General features: G+C 32.1%; 7 protein-coding genes across 7 annotated transcripts; 4 read left to right on the top strand and 3 right to left on the bottom strand.

Moving 5' to 3' along the window:
- Window positions 1-4,691: 4,691 nt before the first annotated feature.
- Window positions 4,692-5,875, bottom strand: LOC134831661 (ras-related protein Rab-8A). The gene is made up of 4 exons (XM_063845455.1): window positions 5,540-5,875; window positions 5,355-5,487; window positions 5,152-5,299; window positions 4,692-5,085 (listed from the first exon to the last, which is right to left on the bottom strand). The coding sequence occupies exons 1-4, from the start codon at window positions 5,580-5,582 to the stop codon at window positions 4,768-4,770; spliced, it is 642 nt and encodes a 213-aa protein (XP_063701525.1). The 5' UTR covers window positions 5,583-5,875; the 3' UTR covers window positions 4,692-4,767.
- A 308-nt stretch (window positions 5,876-6,183) lies between these two features.
- LOC134831697 (zinc finger protein 761-like) lies at window positions 6,184-7,623 on the top strand. The gene has a single exon (XM_063845497.1). It carries the CDS (start codon window positions 6,230-6,232, stop codon window positions 7,613-7,615), a length of 1,386 nt encoding a protein of 461 aa, XP_063701567.1. The 5' UTR covers window positions 6,184-6,229; the 3' UTR covers window positions 7,616-7,623.
- Window positions 7,624-8,805: 1,182 nt separating this feature from the next.
- LOC134831625 (zinc finger protein 93-like) lies at window positions 8,806-10,395 on the bottom strand. Its single transcript, XM_063845413.1, has 2 exons — window positions 10,126-10,395; window positions 8,806-10,064 (listed from the first exon to the last, which is right to left on the bottom strand). Exons 1-2 carry the CDS (start codon window positions 10,246-10,248, stop codon window positions 8,910-8,912), a joined length of 1,278 nt encoding a protein of 425 aa, XP_063701483.1. The 5' UTR covers window positions 10,249-10,395; the 3' UTR covers window positions 8,806-8,909.
- Window positions 10,387-14,381, top strand: LOC134831624 (terminal uridylyltransferase Tailor). The gene is made up of 3 exons (XM_063845412.1): window positions 10,387-10,503; window positions 11,300-11,811; window positions 12,731-14,381. Exons 2-3 carry the CDS (start codon window positions 11,307-11,309, stop codon window positions 14,263-14,265), a joined length of 2,040 nt encoding a protein of 679 aa, XP_063701482.1. The 5' UTR covers window positions 10,387-10,503; window positions 11,300-11,306; the 3' UTR covers window positions 14,266-14,381.
- LOC134831626 (tRNA 2'-phosphotransferase 1) lies at window positions 10,388-11,239 on the top strand. Its single transcript, XM_063845415.1, has one exon. It carries the CDS (start codon window positions 10,631-10,633, stop codon window positions 11,234-11,236), a length of 606 nt encoding a protein of 201 aa, XP_063701485.1. The 5' UTR covers window positions 10,388-10,630; the 3' UTR covers window positions 11,237-11,239.
- A 1,279-nt stretch (window positions 14,382-15,660) lies between the features above and the next one.
- Window positions 15,661-17,370, bottom strand: LOC134831518 (FAD-dependent oxidoreductase domain-containing protein 1). Its single transcript, XM_063845259.1, has 2 exons — window positions 17,354-17,370; window positions 15,661-17,289 (listed from the first exon to the last, which is right to left on the bottom strand). The coding sequence occupies exon 2, from the start codon at window positions 17,275-17,277 to the stop codon at window positions 15,769-15,771; it is 1,509 nt and encodes a 502-aa protein (XP_063701329.1). The 5' UTR covers window positions 17,278-17,289; window positions 17,354-17,370; the 3' UTR covers window positions 15,661-15,768.
- A 361-nt stretch (window positions 17,371-17,731) lies between these two features.
- On the top strand, window positions 17,732-22,082 carry LOC134831361 (ATP-dependent DNA/RNA helicase DHX36-like). The gene is made up of 4 exons (XM_063845080.1): window positions 17,732-17,845; window positions 17,902-20,260; window positions 20,325-20,691; window positions 21,980-22,082. The coding sequence occupies exons 1-4, from the start codon at window positions 17,789-17,791 to the stop codon at window positions 22,053-22,055; spliced, it is 2,859 nt and encodes a 952-aa protein (XP_063701150.1). The 5' UTR covers window positions 17,732-17,788; the 3' UTR covers window positions 22,056-22,082.
- The last annotated feature ends 262 nt before the right edge of the window (window positions 22,083-22,344 follow it).

Below are 22,344 nucleotides of genomic sequence, written 5' to 3'. Positions count from 1 at the left end.
TCAAGCAAGTGTGAATAAAGGCACAACTTCCCATCACCTCCGTTAATTCTTCTTCCATAATTCAAATTAAATTTCAATCGTTTTTCGGATCGTTTTCCCCTTTTTTAAATGTATGCAACACCGTTAAATGGCAGAATTCATTTTTGGACTCCGTTACTTCCTGAGCTTCCATATAATTTTTCTTGCACTTTTCGCGCACGACCAAAAATTCCCTCGAAGCTCATGCTTTGCTTATCATTTGAATACTAATTACTTAGTCATTCATACGCTTGTCCGTATAATTTTGCTATAACAATGCAAAAATTATAATTATGTTTCCGTTATTATTTTTATTCTTTGGAGGAAGTCTCGCGCGCGCGTTCAGAACTATAGCAACATGAAATTAAAAAAAAACGAAGAATGAAAAAAAATGAGAAACAAATTTTTATGATTTTACCGCTTCTGTTGCTACTGCTATGCTGTCTTCTTGTCTTAACAAAATAGATAAACAATGAAAAAAATTAATAAACTCTCGAGAATCATTAGAGTGAATTCTCATGCATAAAATATAAGTACAATTCTTTTATATGTATTTTTTCAGAACCGTTCATCAGTTGACGGTAAAATTGAAAAGAAAGCTCGGTTTCGGATTTTAAGTTGATTTTTTTTTTCAATTAGAACATGCATGACTTTCATTTTTGTTACAAACATAACATAACAAGTAATTAACGATATTGACCTCGTACATTCGATTTTAATATCTTTTCATCACTCACCCTCGCCTTTTAATTTAAAAACTTTGTTAAAACTTTCGTCGCGCAGATTTTCAAAGGGAATAAATCTCGGGGATTTCTTTTGTTCAAAAAGTCACGAGACAGTATGTTCGAGGGTAAAATTGAAAAAATAAAACAAAAATAAAGAAAAAGAGAAACAATAACAGAAAAAATAACAGGAGACTCGGATATGCGGATAAAAACTAAACACAAAAAGGAAAACAATGTAAATATCGTGGGATTAAATGCACATTTTTCGTATAAGAAGGAGTGAGTAAGTGAGTTTTTATTCTTTTTTCCGCAGTGTACTTTTTCAGAGCAAAACGAGAGATTCCCTTAAAACAATCATTTGTTTAATGTAATGGCATAAAGTTAAATGGAGACGCGGCTAAAAGTTATGTCGATGCGGAAAAATATTGACAGGGGCGGGAAATCGAGGTAAGTAATTTTTGAAACTGTTTCTAATTTTTTTTTTGTTTTTTTTTGTTAATTCTTTTTTAGGTAAGTTTTGATAAATACAAGTCTCAAGAATGCTGCAAGATCGTTGAAAAATATAATATTGAAAAATTTACATCAAATTGATGAACTGCAATGGAAATCATACAATTGACAACTGAAAGTCTCGTTATGGATAAATGGAAGGCAAAAACTTCAATGACGAACGAGTTAAAGTCAAAATATAATTGTCGGCAAACGATTAGAGATGAAAAACTTTATATTACGAAAGACAATGAACAAATTCTAAAATATAGGATACAGATCAATTGGTTGCTGAAAAGCAAATCAAAAGTACAAAAGACGCAGTCTGATATTTAGACTAATACAAAAAAAATGCACGTCGAAGAACATTATCTGAATTTATCAAAGAACCTATTTTGAAAGAGATTCTTATAAAAGAGGAAATAGGCTGAAAGGACATTGTTCCACAAAAAAGTTTTAAATAACTATCTCCAACTATGTATGTAGTTGACAATTTTTCGAAGCATTTCTGTAATGCCTGAATTTCAAAGCATCATTTTTCTCAAAAGCATAACGAATAAGATTAAAAATAAAAAATTCTATAATTTTTTTGAAATTCAATTAAAAAATTAAAGTCTAACTTCTAAAATTAACTTCTAACTTGGTAACTCATAAATTAGAGAATAACTTTTTTAAAAATAATTCTTTATTTAAAGAATTTTATTTTTATCGAAAATCCCTTTTATGTCACACCCCTGCAATCTGTCAGTAACATAAAATATCCTTTCCTTCCAAATCCACTAAAAATCTGTTTGGCAAATAAAAACAGATCAAAATCCTTAATTTGATTTCGCTGTTCCGTTAGAAGAGGGAATTACCAACGAAAAATCTTCTAGCGATAAATTTTTATTACACGCAACGTTTAAACATTTAATTTACGAACGGACCACGTGTCGATATTCATCCAATAAATAAATTCTTTGCCGCTACAACTAAATAAAAAAATTATTCTTAACGAGTTCCCAAACGAGAACCAATTTAACGCAAATTAACCTCCGAATATTAATATTTAAAATAAAAAGAAGAATCATAGGTACTTACCAAAAGTGAAATGAAGTGCTCCATTATTCCGTTTTCGCTTTGTTTTTGTCGTTATTCTCTTCTTCTATATCTTTTTTTTTATTATATTTTTATTTTAATTGAACGTTCCTTATGAGCATTAAACGAATTTCTTGAACGTTTTATTTTCTCATTACAATAGTTCACATATTCTTGTACTTTGCTGCCATAAAAGTAGTAATAAAGCAAACTCATACAGGTAACTGCACAATCTCTGTCAAATTAAGCATGAAATTCACGTCGCGCAGCAAGAAGGTATAATGACCGCGTGTTGTTACATTCGTTATTTTTATATTTATATTTTTTTTTCACTTATTCACCTTCTTAGCAGCACAAGTTTGAAATAATTTGCTAAAACACTTGCTCTTTTTACACTCTTCTTCTTTTATTTTTTTTTTCTCTATTTTTTCTAATGCAAATTGCAATTCAATTCTGTTCTGTTATTTTCTGAAATAGCACAAAAAATATAGGAAAAAAATTATAAATAAATAACTGCGATGATCAATTTAACTTTTTATTATTTATTTTATTTTAAATAAAAAATTATTATTTTTTTTTTATTATGAAAAAATGTAACAGTTTCGACTTGTTGTAATAAATAAATAATAAATAATGATGATGATGAAAAAAAAATCTATTTTATTTACCACCAACTGTTACTCATAAGCATTTAAGAAAATTGATCGGAATTCGCTAATTTATTTATCGCAATTTTTTTTATTCTTTTAATCTGAATAATGATTTTAATTTGTGAAGAATCAACACTTGAGATTATTTTTTTTTTTCTAAAAATTATTTTTATTTTTTTTAGTTGTTGTCTAACTAACTAGATTACCATTCTCTTCGGCGGTTTGAGTAAAACTAAACTAAAATTGTTTACTTACTTTCTTACTTACTCAACATTTCTTCTTCACATTACCTACAAAATAAATATGTTGAGCGTAGTTATACGGCAAGAACATATAGATCGGTTTTCGTAGCAGCATAACGTGAAAAATAGGCAACAATTTTATGTGCTGTGTATCTCTGTGTGTTTTGTGGCTCGGTTGTTTTAAAGAAGGTTTGGTAAAATATTTCTACGCGAAAGAATCTCACTCCACCCTGAATGCGATTAATGAAGAAATTTGTAGAAAAATAGGGAAAGGTTTGTGTGATTTTTGCATTTTCGAACGCAGTAGAAGATTTTTGCTTAGAATTTAAATTAGAAAAAAAATTACGGTGCAATTAAAAAATTAAAATAATTTTAAAATTTACATTAAAATATTTGAAAATTATTTTAAAATAAAAAAAAAAAAAAAAATTTTAAAATAAATTTAAATAATTTAATTCGTAAAAATAATAAAAAAAACTTAAAATCATTTTGTAATTTAAAAATTAATTTTTTAAATTAATTAAAAAATATAAAAAAAATATTAAGAACTTAAAAACTTTTATGATTTTTGTAATTTAAAATATTTCTTTGTAAATTTTACTCAAATTAAATAGCCTTCAATATTTTTGAAAATATATAAAAAAAATTTGTTTTAAATAAATCTTAATAAAAAATTCTAAAGAAAAAAAATTAAAAGTAAATTTAATTAAAATATTTTAATAAAAATAAATTTCTTAAATTTTATTTTTTTTAAGAACGAACTTAATTTAAAATTCGGATTATTAATTATTAAACATCAATTAAAAATATTTTACTTATAATTTTAAAATAAAAAAAATTAATTAAATATTTATTTAAATTAAAAAAATATTAAATTTTATTTAAATTAAAAAATTATATTTAAATAAATTTTAAACATATTTTACATTTTTTTAAATTAAATTTAATAAAAAAGTAAATAAAAATCACAAAATCTTAGATAAAAGCTTTTTTTTATTATGATAATTTTTTAAATAATATTTTTTTTTATTATTTATTAATAATAATATTTATTTAATAATAATATTTAATTTAATGTTTAAAATGTTATTTATTTAATTTAGTTTAATATCATCATCATTATTGACATGAAGTTTTTTTTTTCATCTTCTTTTCAGAAGATTTTTTTGACAATTTCTCTCTTATATTGTTCTAAGTATTCCTTATTGGGTAATTTTCTTGTCTTTTTTTGAACAACTTATCGATGAATTTTATATCTATGTAAGATAAGTTTTTTTTAATAATAATTTTTTTATGTTTTATAAATTCGCTAAGCCTAATGTTTTAGACATTTAGACCACATTGTGCTAATTTTTTTTCCTTTTTTTAGTGAAAATCGAAGCACTTGTTTTTTTTTAATTTTAATTTAATTTTAATTTCATTTCAGCAGACATTTTAATAAAAAAAATTAAAATTGAGAAAAATTAAGACTTCCTGAATAATTTCTCGGCAGTTCGTGGAAAAAAATAAATTTGGGTAACAGTCTTCCATTGAAAAACGTAAAAAAAATTTGCGAAACGATGCAAATTAGCACGAACATCGACCCCCCGTCGAGCTGCCTCCCAACGAGAATGGTCCCAGGCTATTTGTTCGTTGCTCCGTCTTTTGTCGATTCGCATCGTCGCCATTTCCCTCGCCACGATGCTCTCGTTGTTCCCTGATGCTGCGTGCCAGCGACAAAAATGACTCCTCAATGTTGATATTGTGCTTGCACGAGACCTCAAAGAACGGCATATCGAAGTTTTCGGCAATTTTGACGCCGCGATCTTTGTCGACTGCCCTCTGCGGCGGCACACATTCACACTTATTTCCTACAAGCACTTTAACTACATCCGGCGACGCGTTCTACGGCGAGAATTTTATGCAAATTTAGCAAAAAATGCAACGAAATAGTGTCACGTAGTGTCTCACCTCTTGAATATTTCGCAGCCAGTAGCTGAGATTGTTGAATGACTCCAACGAGGTGACGTCATACATCAGGAGGATGCCCATGGCGCCGCGATAATAGGCGGTTGTGAGGGTTCGGAAGCGTTCCTGACCCGCTGTATCCCAAATTTGCCTAAAAAATAATTTTTTTTAATTTTTTTTTATTTTCAGAGACCAAAAAAACTTACAATTTGATAGGCACGCCATCCAAATTAATCAACTTTTGTTTAAAATCAATCCCTATTGTGCTAATGTACGTGTCGTAATAACGCTCGTCGCAATATCGATGAACAATGCAGGTTTTTCCAACATTCGAATCACCTACGAACCAAAAATTAACTCAACTTTATCAAAAAAATCCATCATTTCTTACCCAAAACGAGAATTTTGTAAGTCGCAGCAAAGTCCAAAGCCATTCTAGCTACTTAAATCCGGATTTTCGTGCAAAAAAGTGACGGTGCAGAAGTTTTCCCTTAAAAATTGAAAGACGTCGAATGATTTTTCATCACCTGTTGTCCCAAACAAGCTTTGGATACGAAAAATTTCAATAATTTTTACAACTATTCGAGGCGTTTCATCCAAAAAGACGCTAAATGCAGCAATTTTGAGCCCTAAATTAACGCGAAAGTGCAAAATTAAGCACGAAACTACTCGATTTTCGTTTATTTTTATTATTTAAAGTCCTTTACAAACAACTAAATTTCTATCGTTCTGCGGAAAATCGATAGAAAAGCACTTGACATGCGCGCGAATGTCACTTTGGAGATTTTTATTGCTTTGTTTGTTCTGGATTTTATGATTTTTCTTCCGAATTTGAGGATTTTCTTGAAATTTAATGAAAATTTGTCAAAAATATTTTTTTAAAAGACGTTAAACGAGTCACAGAGACCCGAATTCCAAGAAAAATTGGTTATCGCAAGTAACGGTAAGTGCTTTTGAAATGTTCCGCGGGTGAAATTCGTTAAGAAACGAGCTCATGGCACATTTCAAAGGCAGTCAAAACAATAAACAAAGCGATTTTTGAGTCAAATGGATTGAAAATTATTAATTTTTTACGGAAATAATGGAAATTGAACAGCAAAAAGTTAATATTGTGATAAAATTTGGTCATTCTGAAGTGCCATCGTTCGAGATTTCATCAAAAAATGACAAATCAATGGAAAATATGAAAGTTTTGAGTGCTTTTGGAGATGCGGCGAACGAAATTCATTGCCGGAAATGCAGTCAAACGTTGCAAATTAACATTTTTTGGGCAGAAAAGTCTGAAATTGAAGTCAAACAGGCCGAAAATTCACCAAAAAATAAAAATTTCGGATTAGAAGTCTCTCAAATTGAGAAAATTTCGGAAAATTATAGCTGTGATATTTGTCAAAAGTCGTGTAAAGACCAAAAAAGTCTAAAATCTCATCGAAAATTGCACTTTTTTCAACTTTTGAACGATGAAACATGCGTCGGATGTGAAAAAACCTTCAAAACTCCCGAAAAACGTCTTTTACATACCTCAAATTGCCCGAAAAAAGACAAAATTAATCCAAATTCCTGCGCGCATTGCCCTCACATCGCTCGTAATTTCACCAGATTACGTTTTCACATCTCCTCGAAGCACGGTCCATGCAAAAAGACCCAAAAACCTTCCGTTTTGTGTCATCTTTGCTCTCAAACTGTCCTCAAAGAGCATCTCGAGAACCATTTACGACGTCATGAGACCTCTGACGGCAAGGCTTACGAGTGTGATCACTGCGCGAAACGATTTTCTTCCGTTTCTGGCATCAAAGAGCATCTCACGAGACTCCATTTTCCTCATTTAGCGAACTTCAAGTGTCAATTATGCGATTTTGGGACACGAACTGAGCACATTTTCAAGTTGCATCTCTCGCGAAAGCACGAAATCGGCGAAAAATCGGCAGAAACGAACTTTGTGTGTCCCATTTGTCGTCAAATTCTGAAGACACGGGGATCGTTAAGGCAGCATATCGTGAATTTCCATACAAATCCGCAGGAAAAACGAATTTACAACTGCGAAACGTGCAATAAAAGCTTCTTTTCGAAGTACAATTTGGAGAAACACGAATTTATTCACAAGCCAGATGAGGAAAAACCCTTCAGATGTCGAGAATGTGGCAAAGGATTCGGAGATAAGCATAAATTTCAGCAACATTTGGCGTGTCACGACACAAAAACGAGTAATTTGTATTGTTGTCCGACTTGCGGGAAGGGGATGAAGTACAAACAGAGCTTGGAGACGCACATGAGGATCCATACGGGCGATACGCCGTACGAATGTCAAGTTTGTGGAAAGAAATTCGCGGATCGGGGCAATTATCGGCAACATTTGAAGCAGCATGAGAAGGCGATGAACGTTAAATTGACTTTTACGGCTGAGGAAAGGAGACTTATGAAGCTGAAGTTGTTGGATCCGGAACAAATTTCTTTTGTTCAGAAAAATTAATTTTAATTTTGAAGCTCAAATTGAAAAAAAAATATGAAAGTTATATTAAAAATTTAATTTTAAAGAAAAAAAAAATTTTTTTGAAAAAAAATTAAAATTTTTTAGAAGAAACTCAAATTTTTGATTTGAGAAGCTTTAAATAATTTATGAAGTAAAAAAAAATAATCTTTAAATAAAAAAATAAATTTTAATTTCAATAATTTTTTTTTCATATTTCATAATTTTTAAGTGAATTTTTGGAAGTTTTTAATTTATTATTTAATTAAATTAAATTTAATTAATTATTTATTAATTATTTAATTTAATTTGTTTATTTAAAAAAAATTTTTTTTCTAAATATTTCAATTTAAGAAATAAATTCGACTATAAAAATCTGAACTAATGAATTTTAATTAAAATTTATTTCATAAATTCTTAATCTTAAAAATTTATTGTTTTTTTCAAAAAATAAACTTAAAACATGCAATTTTTCTATAAATTTTTTAAAAGAATTTTTAAAGAGAGAAATAAAAATTTTTTGAAACTTTACATTTTAAAAGTTTTCAAATCTAATTTTTTAAACAACTTTAAAAGATAATTTTTATTTAATTTTAATGAAAATCTTCCAAAATGCAGCTTTAAATTAAAAATTTGACAAATTTACTTTTTGACAGTTGACAGATGTCAAACTTTTTGTTCAAATTTTAATTTTTAAAGAATTTTCAGATAATTTTTTTAAAAATTTAAATCAAAATCTTCTAAAAAATTGAAATTTTTGTAAAAATTTTGACAAACGTCATTTTTGACAGTTAACAGATGTCAAAAATTTCGATAAAATTTCAATTTTTTACATATTTACATTTGAAAAAATTTTAAATTTAAATTTTTAAAGACCTTATAGATAATTTTTATTTGATTTTGATGAAAATCTTCTAAAAACCACTTAAAAATTTAAATTTTCACAGAATATTTACAAATGTTGACAGTTGACAGATGTCAAAATTTTTGTTAAAATTTAAATTTCAATGAAATTTTAGTTTTTTTTAAGTTAAAATTTTGTCTTTTAAGTCTCAAAAATTTTAAAATAATTAAAACTTCATTAGAATTCATGACAAAATATTTTGACAGCTGTCATTTTTAAGCTCATTTAATTATTTTTTCTTATTTTCTTCAAAACTCTTGAAAAAAAAAAATTGTTTTTGAAAAAAAATTCTTTTTAATTTTCAGTTTTTATATAAAAAAAAAATCGAATTTTTGACTGAAGAGACCTAAATTAAAACAAAATTAATAAAAAATTTCAATAAATTCTTTTAATTCACAATTTCTGATCAACATCGAAACACTTTTTCGCCGAAACTGCCTTCCTATTAGCTTTTTGCTCTGCATATTCAACCGGATGCAGTCTCCTTTTATGCGAATAATAATTCCCATTCGACTTAAATGGCGCATCACAATATTCGCACACGTAAATTGGATGTCCCGTGTGTATCGCCTCATGCTCCTTCAGTGCTTTCGCTCTCAAAAACCTCTTATCACAGTGTTGACATTGAAATTTCCGCCCAAAAGTGTGTTCCTCCCTTACGTGTCTCTTCAAATTCTTCTCATTCGAATATTCTTTGCCGCATTGTTCACACTTCAACGGTCCCGTGGCGACTTTTTCATGCCTTTCCCGAATGTGATCTTTCATTCCGTAATTCCTTGTACTCACCAACTTGCCACAAATGGGACACGGTTTGAACATTTCCTCTTGCGGCATGTTGCCGTGGTCGTAACTCATGTGCTCGCGAAATTTGTGCTTTTTTGTGAAACTTTTTCCGCACAATTCGCAGTAAATGTATTCGGGAAAATGGATTTTTAGGTGATCGCGAAGCATGTTTTTTTGTTTGAACTGTCTGCCGCACTCGTTGCACGTCACATATTTGCGAAACGGGCATTTGTGTTGCCTCAGTGCCTTGGATTCGATGAATTTTTCGCCGCAATGACGACATTTGTTGGGATTTTTGTGACTGTTGGCGTGTTCGAAGAGCTTTGTGGTTGTGTAAAGGCGCGAATTGCAACAAAACCAGACTCTGAGAGATCCGTGCTCCTTGCGGCAATGTCGAATAAGACTTGGATATGACTCAAAAAGGGTTTGGCAAGCATCGCAGGTCATCTCGTAGAACTCTGTGATGGTTTGATACACTTCGTTACGTTGCAAAAGGCTTTCAGATGATGATTTTTTGACGTTTTGCCCTCGACGAAGCCTTTTTTGTGAGTTTTCTTCAGTATTTTTGATTAATTTTTCTTTATTTTCAGCAAAATCTGGTTCAACTTTGACATTAACGAACTCTGAATCAGCTTCCAAGACCTGTTTTTGTTCCTCCTTCAGACTTTGATTCTTCAAAACGAACAAAAAATACTCGTGAAAGGACTCTAACTTCTCACAGCAGCTTCGACAGACGTATTGTAAGCTCGATTCAGGTAAATTTATCTAAAATTAAAAGAATTTTCATTTAAAAAAATCATTTTTAGCATTTTTGGTCGATACAAACCTTATCACAGAACAAATCATTGAGAATTTCCTTGAGATTTTCCGTATTTTCGCATAATTCGACCTCGTCATCCACGATTTCGATCTTGAACAGGCACAAGGAACACACCGGAAGGAGACTCATTGCCCCAAAACTCCCTAAAATCCGTAGTTTCAGCGATTTCCAGCTCCGAATGTTTTGAAAAGTGAGGTTAGTAACTGAATTTCAAGCTTGGATTTCTCAAAAGTCACGATCCTCCTTCAAAAAGTCATCAACCACAACAATTGAACATCACAAACTTGACGAAAAATCAAAATTTAGCAGATTTTTACGTGAAATTTTCCATTTTTTCCATTTTATTGGGACTTTTATTGATATCGCGTGTCGCTTATCAAACAGGTAACTTCCAAATTTGACATAATTTTGCGCGGAAATTCGTTCAAAGTGTTCGCCTGAGGAAATTTCTCGAAAACCCCCCCAAAATTGACAACATCAACAGCTGTTTTCGCGAGAAAATCTTCAAAAAATGCGGAAAATCGAGTCTCGCGATACGAGCATCAGCAAAGCTTTGTCTTTCCTTTTGCGACATGGAGCTTTAAAAGCAGGACTTCCGATGCAAAGCGATGGTTTCGTCGACGTAAATTCAATTTTGGGGCATCCAGAGATGCAAAGACGCGGCGTTCAGTTAGTTGACCTTCAACGAATCGTCAAAAATGACCAAAAAAAGCGATTTACGATGGAAGGAAATCGCATCCGGGCGAATCAGGGACACTCGATGAAGGAAGTTTCCGATCTGGAATTGACAAAATTGGACAAAATTGACTTTGATGTCGTGCATGGAACGTATTTTCGGTATTGGGAAGCCATCCGAAGCGAAGGTTTGAAGAAGATGCAGCGAAATTTCATTCATTTTGCGAGCACAGCGGTGTTCAAAGACGCTGTCAGTGGCTTCCGGAGCGATTCTGAGATCTTAATTTTCGTTGACACGACAAAAGCAATGCAAGATGGCATCGAATTTTATCGTTCGGCGAATGGAGTTGTACTAACTGAAGGCAAAAATGGCATTTTGGAGCCGAAATACTTCCTAAAAGTCGTCGATCGTAAACGGGGCAACACTTTGAATGTTCTTTAAAACGCAAAAAATCAAAATAAAATCAAAAATTCTTAAAAAATCTTTCAATATTTTACTTTTCAGACTAAAAATGGAGACAAATTTGGAACAAAACCCGCACGAAACAGATGCACCGACAACCGATCCGCCCGAAATCGATGACGAATGTTCGCAAGAAGAGCAGGAAATGAAACAACTCGAGGAAGAATTAAAAGCCGCCAAGGAAAATACAGAAAAAGAACAAAATTCCGAGCAAAATACAGATCAACAGCAGCCAAATCCCGAAAATCCCGATGTTAAAGCCAAACTTGAGCGTCTCCGGTTGCTGCGACAGAACAAAAAAGAGAGAAAACGCGCGAGAAAGTTGCAAGGCAAGCCAGAAGATCCGGATTTGAAGAGAATTTTGGAAGAATTAGAGACGAGTTTTGACGGGAAAGAGTTTCAAGTGCTAATTCGAGTGTTACAACCGCCGGTGAAGATATTAAAAGAACGATATTACGAGATACGGAACGATTTGAGGGCGGCAATTACCAGATATTACCCACAAGTGGATATTAAATTGTTTGGATCGTGTGTGACAGACTTGATTTTTGACAGTAAGTTGAGGATTTTCAAATTTTTTTTGATTAAAATTTATCTAATTAAAATTTTTTGATTAAAATTTATTTAATTAAAATTTTTCTTTTGAAAGAAAATCTTTTTAAAACTTCTCAAATATTTGAATTTTTACAAAAATTTTGACAAATGTCATTTTTTGACAGTTGACAAATGTCAAAATTTTCGATAAAATTTTAATTTTTTAAAAATTTTTCGATAAATTTTTTTGATTTAAATAAAAATTTTATAAAACCTTCTCAAATATTTAAATTTTCACAAAAATTTTGACAAATGTCATTTTTTGACAGTTGACAGATGTCAAAATTTTCCTTCAAATTTTAATTTTTAAAGATTTTTTAGATAAATATTCTTTGATTTAAATCAAAACCTTCTAAAAACTTCACAAAAATCAAAATTCTTACAAAAAAATTGGCAAATTTAAAATGTTGACAGTTGACAGATGTCAAATTTTTTGCTCAAATTAAAGTTTTTAAAGAATTTTTAGATACATTTTCTTTGATTTTTTTTTGACTTCTCAGAAATTGAATTTTTTACAAAAATATTGACAAATGTCATTGTTTGACAGATGTCAACATTTATTCTCAAATTCATTTTTTTTAAATTTTAAGATATTTTTTTTATATTAATTAAAATATTTTAAAAATTATTCAAAAATTTAAATTTTCTTAAAAAATTTTACAAATGTCATTTTTTGACAGATGTCAAAAATTTAGTTCATATTTCAATTTCTGAGAATTTTCAAATAAATTTTTAATTAATTTTAGTTGAGATTTTGAATTTTAAGTCTCAAAAATTTTTAAAACTTGAAATATTCATGCGAAATAATTTTAAAAAATTTTGACAGCTGTCATTTTTTTCACAAATTCAATTAAAATTTCAATTTTTCCTTCTTTTCAGACAGTGACTTTGACTTTTTCGTCGACGTGCCATCGAACGAAGACAACCTTTCCAAGCTGAATCGCATCCATCGTCTCATCTGCAATTCCAAAGCCTTCGCACGCCCCATAAAAATCAGCAGAGCCCGAACGCCACTCATCAAAGTCACTCACATCGCCACAAAAACGCAAATGGACATCAACGTCTCCAACCCTCTCGGCGTCTTTAACAGCGAATTCCTCCGTTTTGCACTGTCCTTCGACCCTCGCATCAAACCTCTGGCCATCTGCATCAAATATTGGGCACGCTTGCATCACCTTTGCGGCACGAATCTTATGAGCAACTACTGCCTCGTCAATTTGCTACTTTTCTACCTCATGAATTTACGGGATCCGCTCTTTCCGGCCGTGGGGATTTTGCAAAATCGCGTGCCCGAGTACTACATTGGGCCGTGGAATTTGGCATTTGATGCGCATTTTCCGAATACGTCGAACTGCATGTCGTCGCTCATCGAGTTGCTCGAGGGATTTTTCCAGTATTACGAGAATTTTTCGTTCGAAACTGTCGTCGTGTGTTTATTTTCGGGCAAAGCGTATCCGCGGAAGGTATTTGAGGAGTCACGTGGCTTGATAATGGAGGCAGATCGTTATCAGATGGCACGACGTCGTTTTGACTTGCAACCGTTCACGACAACGACCCCGATTTGTGTTCAGGATCCCTTCGAGCTGAATTGCAACATTGGGAATTCCGTGAATGCGAACACTTTTAAGCGTTTTCGGGACTATTGCCAGCTTGCGGTGCAAATTTTCAAGGAATTTCCGAGCGAAACGTGTCGCGCATCGATAATTTTGAAGAAACTTTTCACTTCGGTGACGAGTGTGCAGCAGCCCGTGAGTTTGCTTGACATGATCAACAATCCAACCTCGAAGCAAGTTTGCAAATTGCAACCGATGCAACACGAACTCGCAGCTTTTAGCAAAATATTCGACACGAAAAAGCTGGATGACACGGAATTCAATCGGAAACGCTTCTGGTGCGAACAAATGGTCGAACTCGTGCAAAAAATGATGAAAGAAGTCTATCTCGTCAATCTCTTTCCGTTCGAACTAAAACGTTCAACTTCCGTGGGTCACGTGACTTTATGCGACTATCAAATCCGTCTCCGCAAAAATACTTGGAGCAATCGCGGAAAACTCGAATTTACCGACAGACAAGGCTTCGAACGGGAAATCGCCTTGTCGAAAGAACTCAAGGAAAAAAGCTCGCCGATGTATTTGGATGCGGAAATTACGATTCAGGCGAAACGTGAACGAGATTACATCGAAATTGAGTTGCAAGAGTTGTCGGGATTGGAGGACAAGCAAAAGTTGCTGAAGGAATTTTTTGAAGAAACGATTCTGGCATCCACGAGAAGTTTTGTGAAGTCGTACATGAGTATGATGGCGGCGGAGGAACAAACGGAGGAAGTAAAAAATGCGGAGGAAAAACAAAATGGAGAGAAAAAAGTTGAGGAAACGGCGAATAATGAGGAGATAAAGGCAGAAAATGGCTCGTAAAAGTAGAAATTTCCTTTTTGAGGAGGTGTTTGTGTGTTTGACTTAGACAAATTTTATATTAGTATTAGTTCTTCTTATTTTTTGATGAAATATTAATAATTATTGAACATACCTAACTTATGTAAAAGTAACAAAAAAAATTGTTTTATTTTTTTAATCGCATTTAAAACCCGTAGAATAGAGTAAAACCCGTCATTAAAAATTTGAAAAAAAAATAATAATCAAAAAATATCAAAATCAAAAAATTTTTTTAAATTTATCAAATTTCTGGAAAACTCAGGAAATTCGTAAAATTTTTTTTTATTTTTAAAACTTTTGTTGAATTTTAATGAATTCGATAAAAAAAAAATTATTAAAATTTGGAAAAAATTTTTAAAAATTTCAAATATTTTTAAAATCTTGTAAAATATTGGAAAAATTAATTAAATTTTAATTTTTGAATTAAAAAAAATAAATAATTCAATTTTAATTTTTTTTTATTAAAAAATAAAAATTTTATATCTATAAAAAATTTTTATTTTTTTTTAGTTCAGAAATAAATATTTAAATTTAAAATATTTTTTTAAATTTAAAAAATTAAAATTTAATTAGATTTAAGAGAAAAATTAATCAAATGGTTTTAAACTTATTTTTTTTTTTTTTTTTATTAATTTTTGATTCATAAATTACGTTGAAAATTTTGTAAGAATATGAAAAATTATTCATAAATTTTTAAATTTAAAAAAAAATATTACAAAAGGAAATCTTATGAAACTCATAAAAATCGCAAAAATTATAAAAAAAAAGATAAATTCTTCGTAAGAAAATTGTTGAATAATTTTATATTTTTCATATGTAAAAATATTCAGAAAAATTCAATAATTAAAAAAAAATTCCAATGTTGAAATTAAATAAAAATAATAATTTTAGAAAAATATTCAAAGTTTGGAAAAAAAATTTCTAAAAAGTTCAGAAAAATTTATTTTTTTAATTTTTTTTTTTAATTTTTGCAACTCAACATTTTTTTATAGTAATTTTGGGAAATAGAAAATAATAATTTGATAAAAAAATTGGAAAAATTCAGAAAAATTCTTGATTTAATTTTTTTTTTATTTTGTTAATTTTTTTTAAATGTAAAATTTTTTAATGATTTTGAAAAGAAAAAAAATTAAATTCTTTTTCAATTTTTTGCTTAATTTTCTTTTTTTCATTTTTTTATTTTCATAAATTTTTAATAATTTTAGAAAAATATAGATAATTCGATGAAAAAATTTATAAAAAATCATGAAAATTCAGAAAAATTTATGTTTAAAATCCTTTTTTAATTTTTTTAAAATTTTTATAAAAATATAACCTTTTAAAAAAATTTTATAGAAATTAAGAGAAAAATTATAAAAAAAATCAGAATAACTTTTCATAAAATTTCTTTATTTTTTTAAAATAATTTTTTTATTATTTTTTTTTAATTATTTTTTTTTTTTTTAATTTTTTATTTTAAATCTATCCTAAATAAATTGTCTACTGTCAAACAATGTTCGCTTCGTACATCGGTTGATTCACAATAATCCGATCGAATCCCAACCTTTCCAAATTAATCGACATATATTGCGCATCAACAATCAACTCCATAATTGCCTTTCCCACAGCGGGACTCTGTTGAATTCCATGCCCCGAAAATCCCGTTGCAAACATCAAATTCGGATAATACGGATGCGACCCAATAATTCCGTTCTCATCAAAGGTATTCATCTCATAAAATCCCGCCCACGCATTTTGAACTTTAATCGCTTCAAACGCCGGCACTCGATTCGCCAGATGAGGCCAAACATGGGTATCAAAAAAGTCGTGATCTACCTCTAAATTATCGCAATTTGGCTCTTCATGGGCACAAGGACTCTTTCCGCCGATATAATTGCCTCCCAAACCATCACGACGGAAATACGTGTTGCTCGGATCGATCGTCAGTGGCGTATTTAACCCTGGTCCGTTGTCTCCTTGACACTTGAAGCAATAAACGAAGCGTTTTCGCGGCTCTACAGGCAACGGGACATTCAAAACTCCCCTTCCGGTGCCAATATTCGCCATTTTTGCGATTTTTCCGGATTGTGCGCCCGCCGCAAGAACACAAATGGCAAATTTAATAGTCCGCAACTCGCCATTCGGCATTTTGACAATCGCTTTGTCGAGTTTTTGCAAGTGTCCGAAGTCATCGTGAGGCGACATCGTGGTTTCATCTGTTTCAATTTGGAATCCTACGACTTCTGCTTGTGTGTAATGTGCTCCATACTCGATCGCGCGGTTCTTAAAGGCACACAAAAGGCTCCAGGGGTCAAACCAACCTTCTTTTTCGAGTCCGTGACACCCAACAGCGATGCCTTCAGTGTTAATCCACGGAAATTTTCGCTTAATTTGCTCCGCGGTAAGGATTTCGTTGCGTGCCCCCAGCTCATTTTGCATTTTTGAGTTCTCAATTAACGTTTCGGCGCCTTCCTCGGATGCCAGCATCATGTATCCGTACGGATTGAAGTTCACATCGACATCATCCCCAAGCTCCTGCTTGATATTTCGTAAAAATTCGGCGCCAAAAAGACTCATCATCACATTTTCTTCGATGGAAAATTGTTGTCGCAACCCTCCAACCGAAAGCGGGGTCGAAGCTGTCGCATAAGTCGGGTCTTTTTCGACAACGACGACGTTTAAACCTTCGCGAGCCCGTTTTTTGAGCCAATAAGCCGCAGAACTGCCCATCGCTCCGCCTCCAATAACCAAAACATCGCAATGCGACTGAAATTGCTTCTTCGGATCGACTTCCAGGTCTTCCAATGAGGCACTTTCCCTTTTCGCCTCTTCCCACAAATTCTTGTATCGCTGAATCGGGCGTTTAATATCATCCTTCAATATCCGAATGGTCCGTTTAATGGGATCCTCATCCTCGGGCGGGACAACATCCTTCCTGACACAACTCGAAACCGAGATTTTTCGAACGTTTTTCGCTAAAAAACGCAAATTTGATGAGGTCCGTCGCAGCAGCATGTCGAAAATTGACTAAATTAAAGCAAATTCACGATGATTATTTTATTAAGAATGACAATGAACAATTTTCAAGTACTTTTTGTGCTACGCAGTGACTGATAACAGCGTTTTGACGATTGTTTGATAAACAGCGGCGAACGTAAACACTTCTCTGATAAGATTTTTGATGGTTTTTAATAAAATTCTAATGAGGAGATAACAGGTGCAGTTAATTTAGCGACGAATTTCTGATAAATGCGGCTTCGACAGTGCTTCGGATGAATGATTTCCTTTAATTTGTACTTGAAAATATTTTTTTAAATAATTTTTAATGAAAATTCTTGTTGAAAAATCGAAAAAAATTTAATTTTTCGAGACCAAAACAGAATTTTCACAGAATTTCAGCTGAGAATGCGATTTGAGCGCCATCTACAGGAATTTTGAATTAGCGAAAAGGCATGGAACCGGCAAAAAGGTAAACAAAAAGCTCAAAAACGAACAATTTCCATTAAATTTTAGTAAAAATCAGGAAATGTCGAATCGTTACGGTAACAGATACGCTCGCGGAGGTCGAGGCAGAGGCGGAAATGTAAGTTTTTATTAAAATCTCACTCGAATTATTTTAAATTTTTAATTTTTTTCAAGTTCAACTCGAATCGCAGCAGAGATGATGACTCGACAGCCGGATTTTCGCGTGGCGGAGGGCGCGGAGGACATCCAGCAGGGTTGCGAGGACGAGATATCGGCTTATATTACGCCTCCATGAGCAAACAACGTCGGGAGGAAGACGAAAAACGCTTGGAAAAGGACATAACAATCCCTTCTAATAAAATTTTGGAGATCCAAAAATACCTGAAAAACTGTAAATACCTCATGGATGACCAGAAAAATGAATTTTCGGAAGATTCTGAAGCGAAAAAGTTTCAACAAGAGTTCGAACGTGTCACAAAAACCGAAATGGAGGATCAAATCCAACTTTCGATCGCGATGCGGATGAGCCAAGAACCGGATGAAACGAAAAAAATCAATTTTTCCAAGCCGAAAGGCAATTTAGAGCTCCAAAATTTCCGTGAAAAGCTCCCATGTTGGCAGTTTCGTGATGAAATTGTAAAAATTATTCACGAAAATCAAGTTGTTCTCATCAAAGGGGAGACAGGATGCGGAAAAACGACACAAGTAACGCAATTTATCCTCGATGACGCGATAAAATCTCAAAATTCTAAAAAAATTTCAATTGTTTGTACCCAACCTCGTCGAATTTCTGCTGTGACAGTTGCTGAACGTGTCGCAATCGAACGCGGCGAGAAATTGGGCGATTCTGTCGGTTACAACATTCGCTTAGACTCGATAATGCCCCGAAATCGCGCGGGAAATATCTTGTATTGCACCACTGGATGCGTTTTAAAGTATTTGGAATCGGATCCGGCATTGCTGGATGTCACTCATGTCATTCTAGATGAGGTTCATGAACGAGATACCAACTCGGATTTGTTAATGGGCATCTTCAAGGTCATCATTAAATACCGCCCGGAGCTTAAAATTATCCTCATGAGTGCGACTTTGAATGCGGAGGTCTTCGCAAATTACTTTGACGGATGCCCAACCCTCGAAATTCCGGGAAAAATTTATCCCGTCGACGAGTTTTATTTGGAAGATGTGCTGTCGATGCTGAATTTCACGCAATTCAGGGAGAATAGTAGGCGAGAAGTACCTTTTTGGGCCCGACATCGTCGCGGATTTAAAGATCCAGCAGCAGATTTGAGGGAAATTTTATCGCCTCACGTGTCGGGGTTGCGAAAAAAATATGGACCTCAAGTTGTTCAAGCACTAATGAACCCCCAATCTGAAAATGCTGACCTGGAATTGATCGAAGAGTTAATTTTTTATATCTCGATGAATTTAGGGCCTGGAGCGATTTTGGTTTTTCTTCCGGGATACGGGCAAATATCGAAACTTTGTACAAGTTTGACCAAATCTGGGCGATTTCCCGAAAGAAAATTCAAAATTTTTCCGCTTCATTCACTTTTGACGGGCGCGGATCAGAAAAAAGTCTTCGAAAGATGCGAACAAGGCGTTCGAAAAATAATTGTAGCAACAAATATCGCCGAAACATCAGTTACCATCGACGATGTCGTCTACGTAATCAACGCTGGGAAGCGAAAACTCACGAATTACGATGCAGAAACGAATGTTCAGGTGTTGGAGGAGATGTGGGTGTCAAAAGCCAATTCCAAACAACGAAAAGGTCGCGCAGGACGATGTCAACCCGGGATTTGTTATCATTTGTACACGCGGGCGCGTGAAAATTCACTCGAGGATGACATTTTGCCGGAAATTCAGCGTATTCGATTAGACGATATCATCTTGTCGTTGAAAATTTTGGGAATTTCTGACGTAAAAACTTTCCTGTCGAAGCTAATTTCGGTCCCAAACCAAAAAATCATCGAACACAGCATGACATTGCTCAAAAGACTTGAAGCTTTAACGCCTGAAGAGCTTTTAACGCCCCTCGGATATCACTTGGCTCGATTGCCGGTCGATGCGCAAACCGGCAAAATGATTCTTTTTGGCGCGCTTTTTAGTTGTCTTGATCCCGTGACTTGCATTGCGGCGAGTTTGACGTTTCGCGATCCTTTTTACACCGTCATGGGCAAAGAACGTGAATTGGATAGAATTAAACTTGAATTTGCTCGGGACTCGAAAAGTGATCATTTGATGGTTGCGAATGTCATGAGAAATTGGCGACGAGCGCAACAAGAGAGAGATAATAATTTTTTGCGCGAAAATTTTTTGAGTTTTCAAACGTTGAAACAGCTTGAGGACATGCAGGAACAATTTTATAAACTTCTGGGTGAAGCGAAATTCATTGAAGGACGAGGAGTTTTGGATCAAAAGACGAATCGCAACTCAGACAATGAAAAAGTTGTGAGGGGAGTCATTTGTGCGGGACTTTATCCGAATATTGCGAAGATCATGAGGGTTAAAACGAGGAAAAATTTCGCCGGTAAGACATTTTTTCTTAAAAATTTTCAGAAAAAATTAAATTTTTCATTAAAAAATTTTTTTAGATGCAACTCCAATGGTCGAAACCAAAGAAGATGGCAAATGTTCGATTCATCCGTGTTCCGTTAATGCTCGACAGAGAACTTTTAATCATCAATATCTCGTTTATCATCTGAAACAAAGGACGCAAAAGCTTAATATTCTCGATTGTACGACAGTGAGTCCTTATTCTATTTTGTTTTTTGGCGATTTGATCGAATCCAAGCCAGAAGAAGGAACCATTCAAGTAGCAGATTACCTGAAATTCAAATGTGATGCAGAAACACAGAAGTTGTTGATACAACTGAGAGAAGGATTAAATAAATTGTTGAAGGAGAAAATTTGGAGACCGTCGCCTGTTGATTGGGATGGACATGAAGGAGCGCTTTTGATGTAAGAAAATTTTTTTTATCAATTTATATTAAATTTTTGAAAGATTTGAAGATATTTTCAGCTTGAATTAGCAAAAGAGCGAATTTCAAATTTTTAACGGATATTTTTTGAATTGACATTTACAAATTTTTTTAATTTTCTTGTCAAAATCTTACAAATTTGGCAATTTGTTTTTATTTTAATAAAAAAAAAAAAACTTTTGTGATTTAAAAACTGTGTCAATTTTTGTCAAATTTGCTCCAAATGGATTTTGTCAAAAAACATTTTGTAACTCAAAACTGCAAAAAAAAATGAAACTGAAAAAAAAATTTTTTCTTTGACATAGTTTTGTTTTGAAAACTAAATCAAGAGCAAAAAAACTGTGTCAAAAACTGTGTCAAAGCAATTTTTGTCAAATCTTGCTCCAAATGGATAAAAATTTGTCAGAGGGCTCTAATTTATCATTTTTAATCATTTTATAACTCAAAACTGCTAAAAAATTGAAACTGAAAAAAAAAATTTTCTTTGACATAGTTTTGTTTTAAAAACTAAATCAAGAGCAAAAAAACTGTGTCAAAAACTGTGTCAAAGCAATTTTTGTCAAATCTTGCTCCAAATGGATAAAAATTTGTCAGAGGGCTCTAATTTATCATTTTTAATCATTTTATAACTCAAAACTGCCAAAAAATTGAAACTGAAAAAAAAAATTTTTTTTTCTTTGACACAGTTTTGTTTTGAAAACTAAATCAAGAGCAAAAAAACTGTGTCAAAAACTGTGTCAAAGCAATTTTTGTCAAATCTTGCTCCAAATGGATAAAAATTTGTCAGAGGGCTCTAATTTATCATTTTTAATCATTTTATAACTCAAAACTGCCAAAAAATTGAAACTGAAAAAAATTTTTTTTCTTTGACATAGTTTTGTTTTAAAATAAAATAAAATTTTGGAAAAAATTTTTATCATTTTTAAAACTAAATCAAGAGCAAAAAAACTGTGTCAAAAACTGTGTCAAAGCAATTTTTGTCAAATCTTGCTCCAAATGGATAAAAATTTGTCAGAGGGCTCTAATTTATTTTTTAATCATAAACTCAAAACTGCCAAAAAATTAAAAAAATTTTTTTCTTTGACACAGTAAAAAAAAATAAAATAATTAAAAAATAAAATAGATAAAAATTTGTCATTTAATTTTTAATAATTTAAAAATAAAAAATTGAAACTGAAAATTTTAAAAAATAATTTAACTTTTATAAAATTAAAGAAAAAAACAAAAATTTTCATATTTTTTCTACGATTTTTTTTAAAATTTTTCAGGGCAATCATCCATCTTCTCTCAATAGAAGACTCCAACGAATACGACGACGACTGTGATGACTTAAACTACAGTTGAAAAAAAAAATATTTTTTATTTCCCGACAATAAAATTAAATTTTTACTTAAAAAAAATCATAAAATATTTTTTTTAAAAAAATCCATTCACAAAATCCAACGAATTTCGAAGAATTTCAACTTTAAAATTCCCTTTCGTGCAATGGAACATCAAAACATCTCACAAAAATGTTACATGAGCGAGCATGATCCGAACATGATCTCTTCTCTCCTTATTTTTTGAAATCCGACAAAAAGTTTTTCTCTGTGTTCATAAAATATTACCTCACACATGATTTTCTTATCAGTTG

The sequence above is a fragment of the Culicoides brevitarsis genome, chromosome 2 (genome assembly GCF_036172545.1).
Source record: "Culicoides brevitarsis isolate CSIRO-B50_1 chromosome 2, AGI_CSIRO_Cbre_v1, whole genome shotgun sequence".
NCBI classification, from domain to species: Eukaryota; Metazoa; Arthropoda; class Insecta; order Diptera; family Ceratopogonidae; genus Culicoides; species Culicoides brevitarsis.
This window is presented reverse-complemented; position numbering and strand designations above follow the sequence as displayed.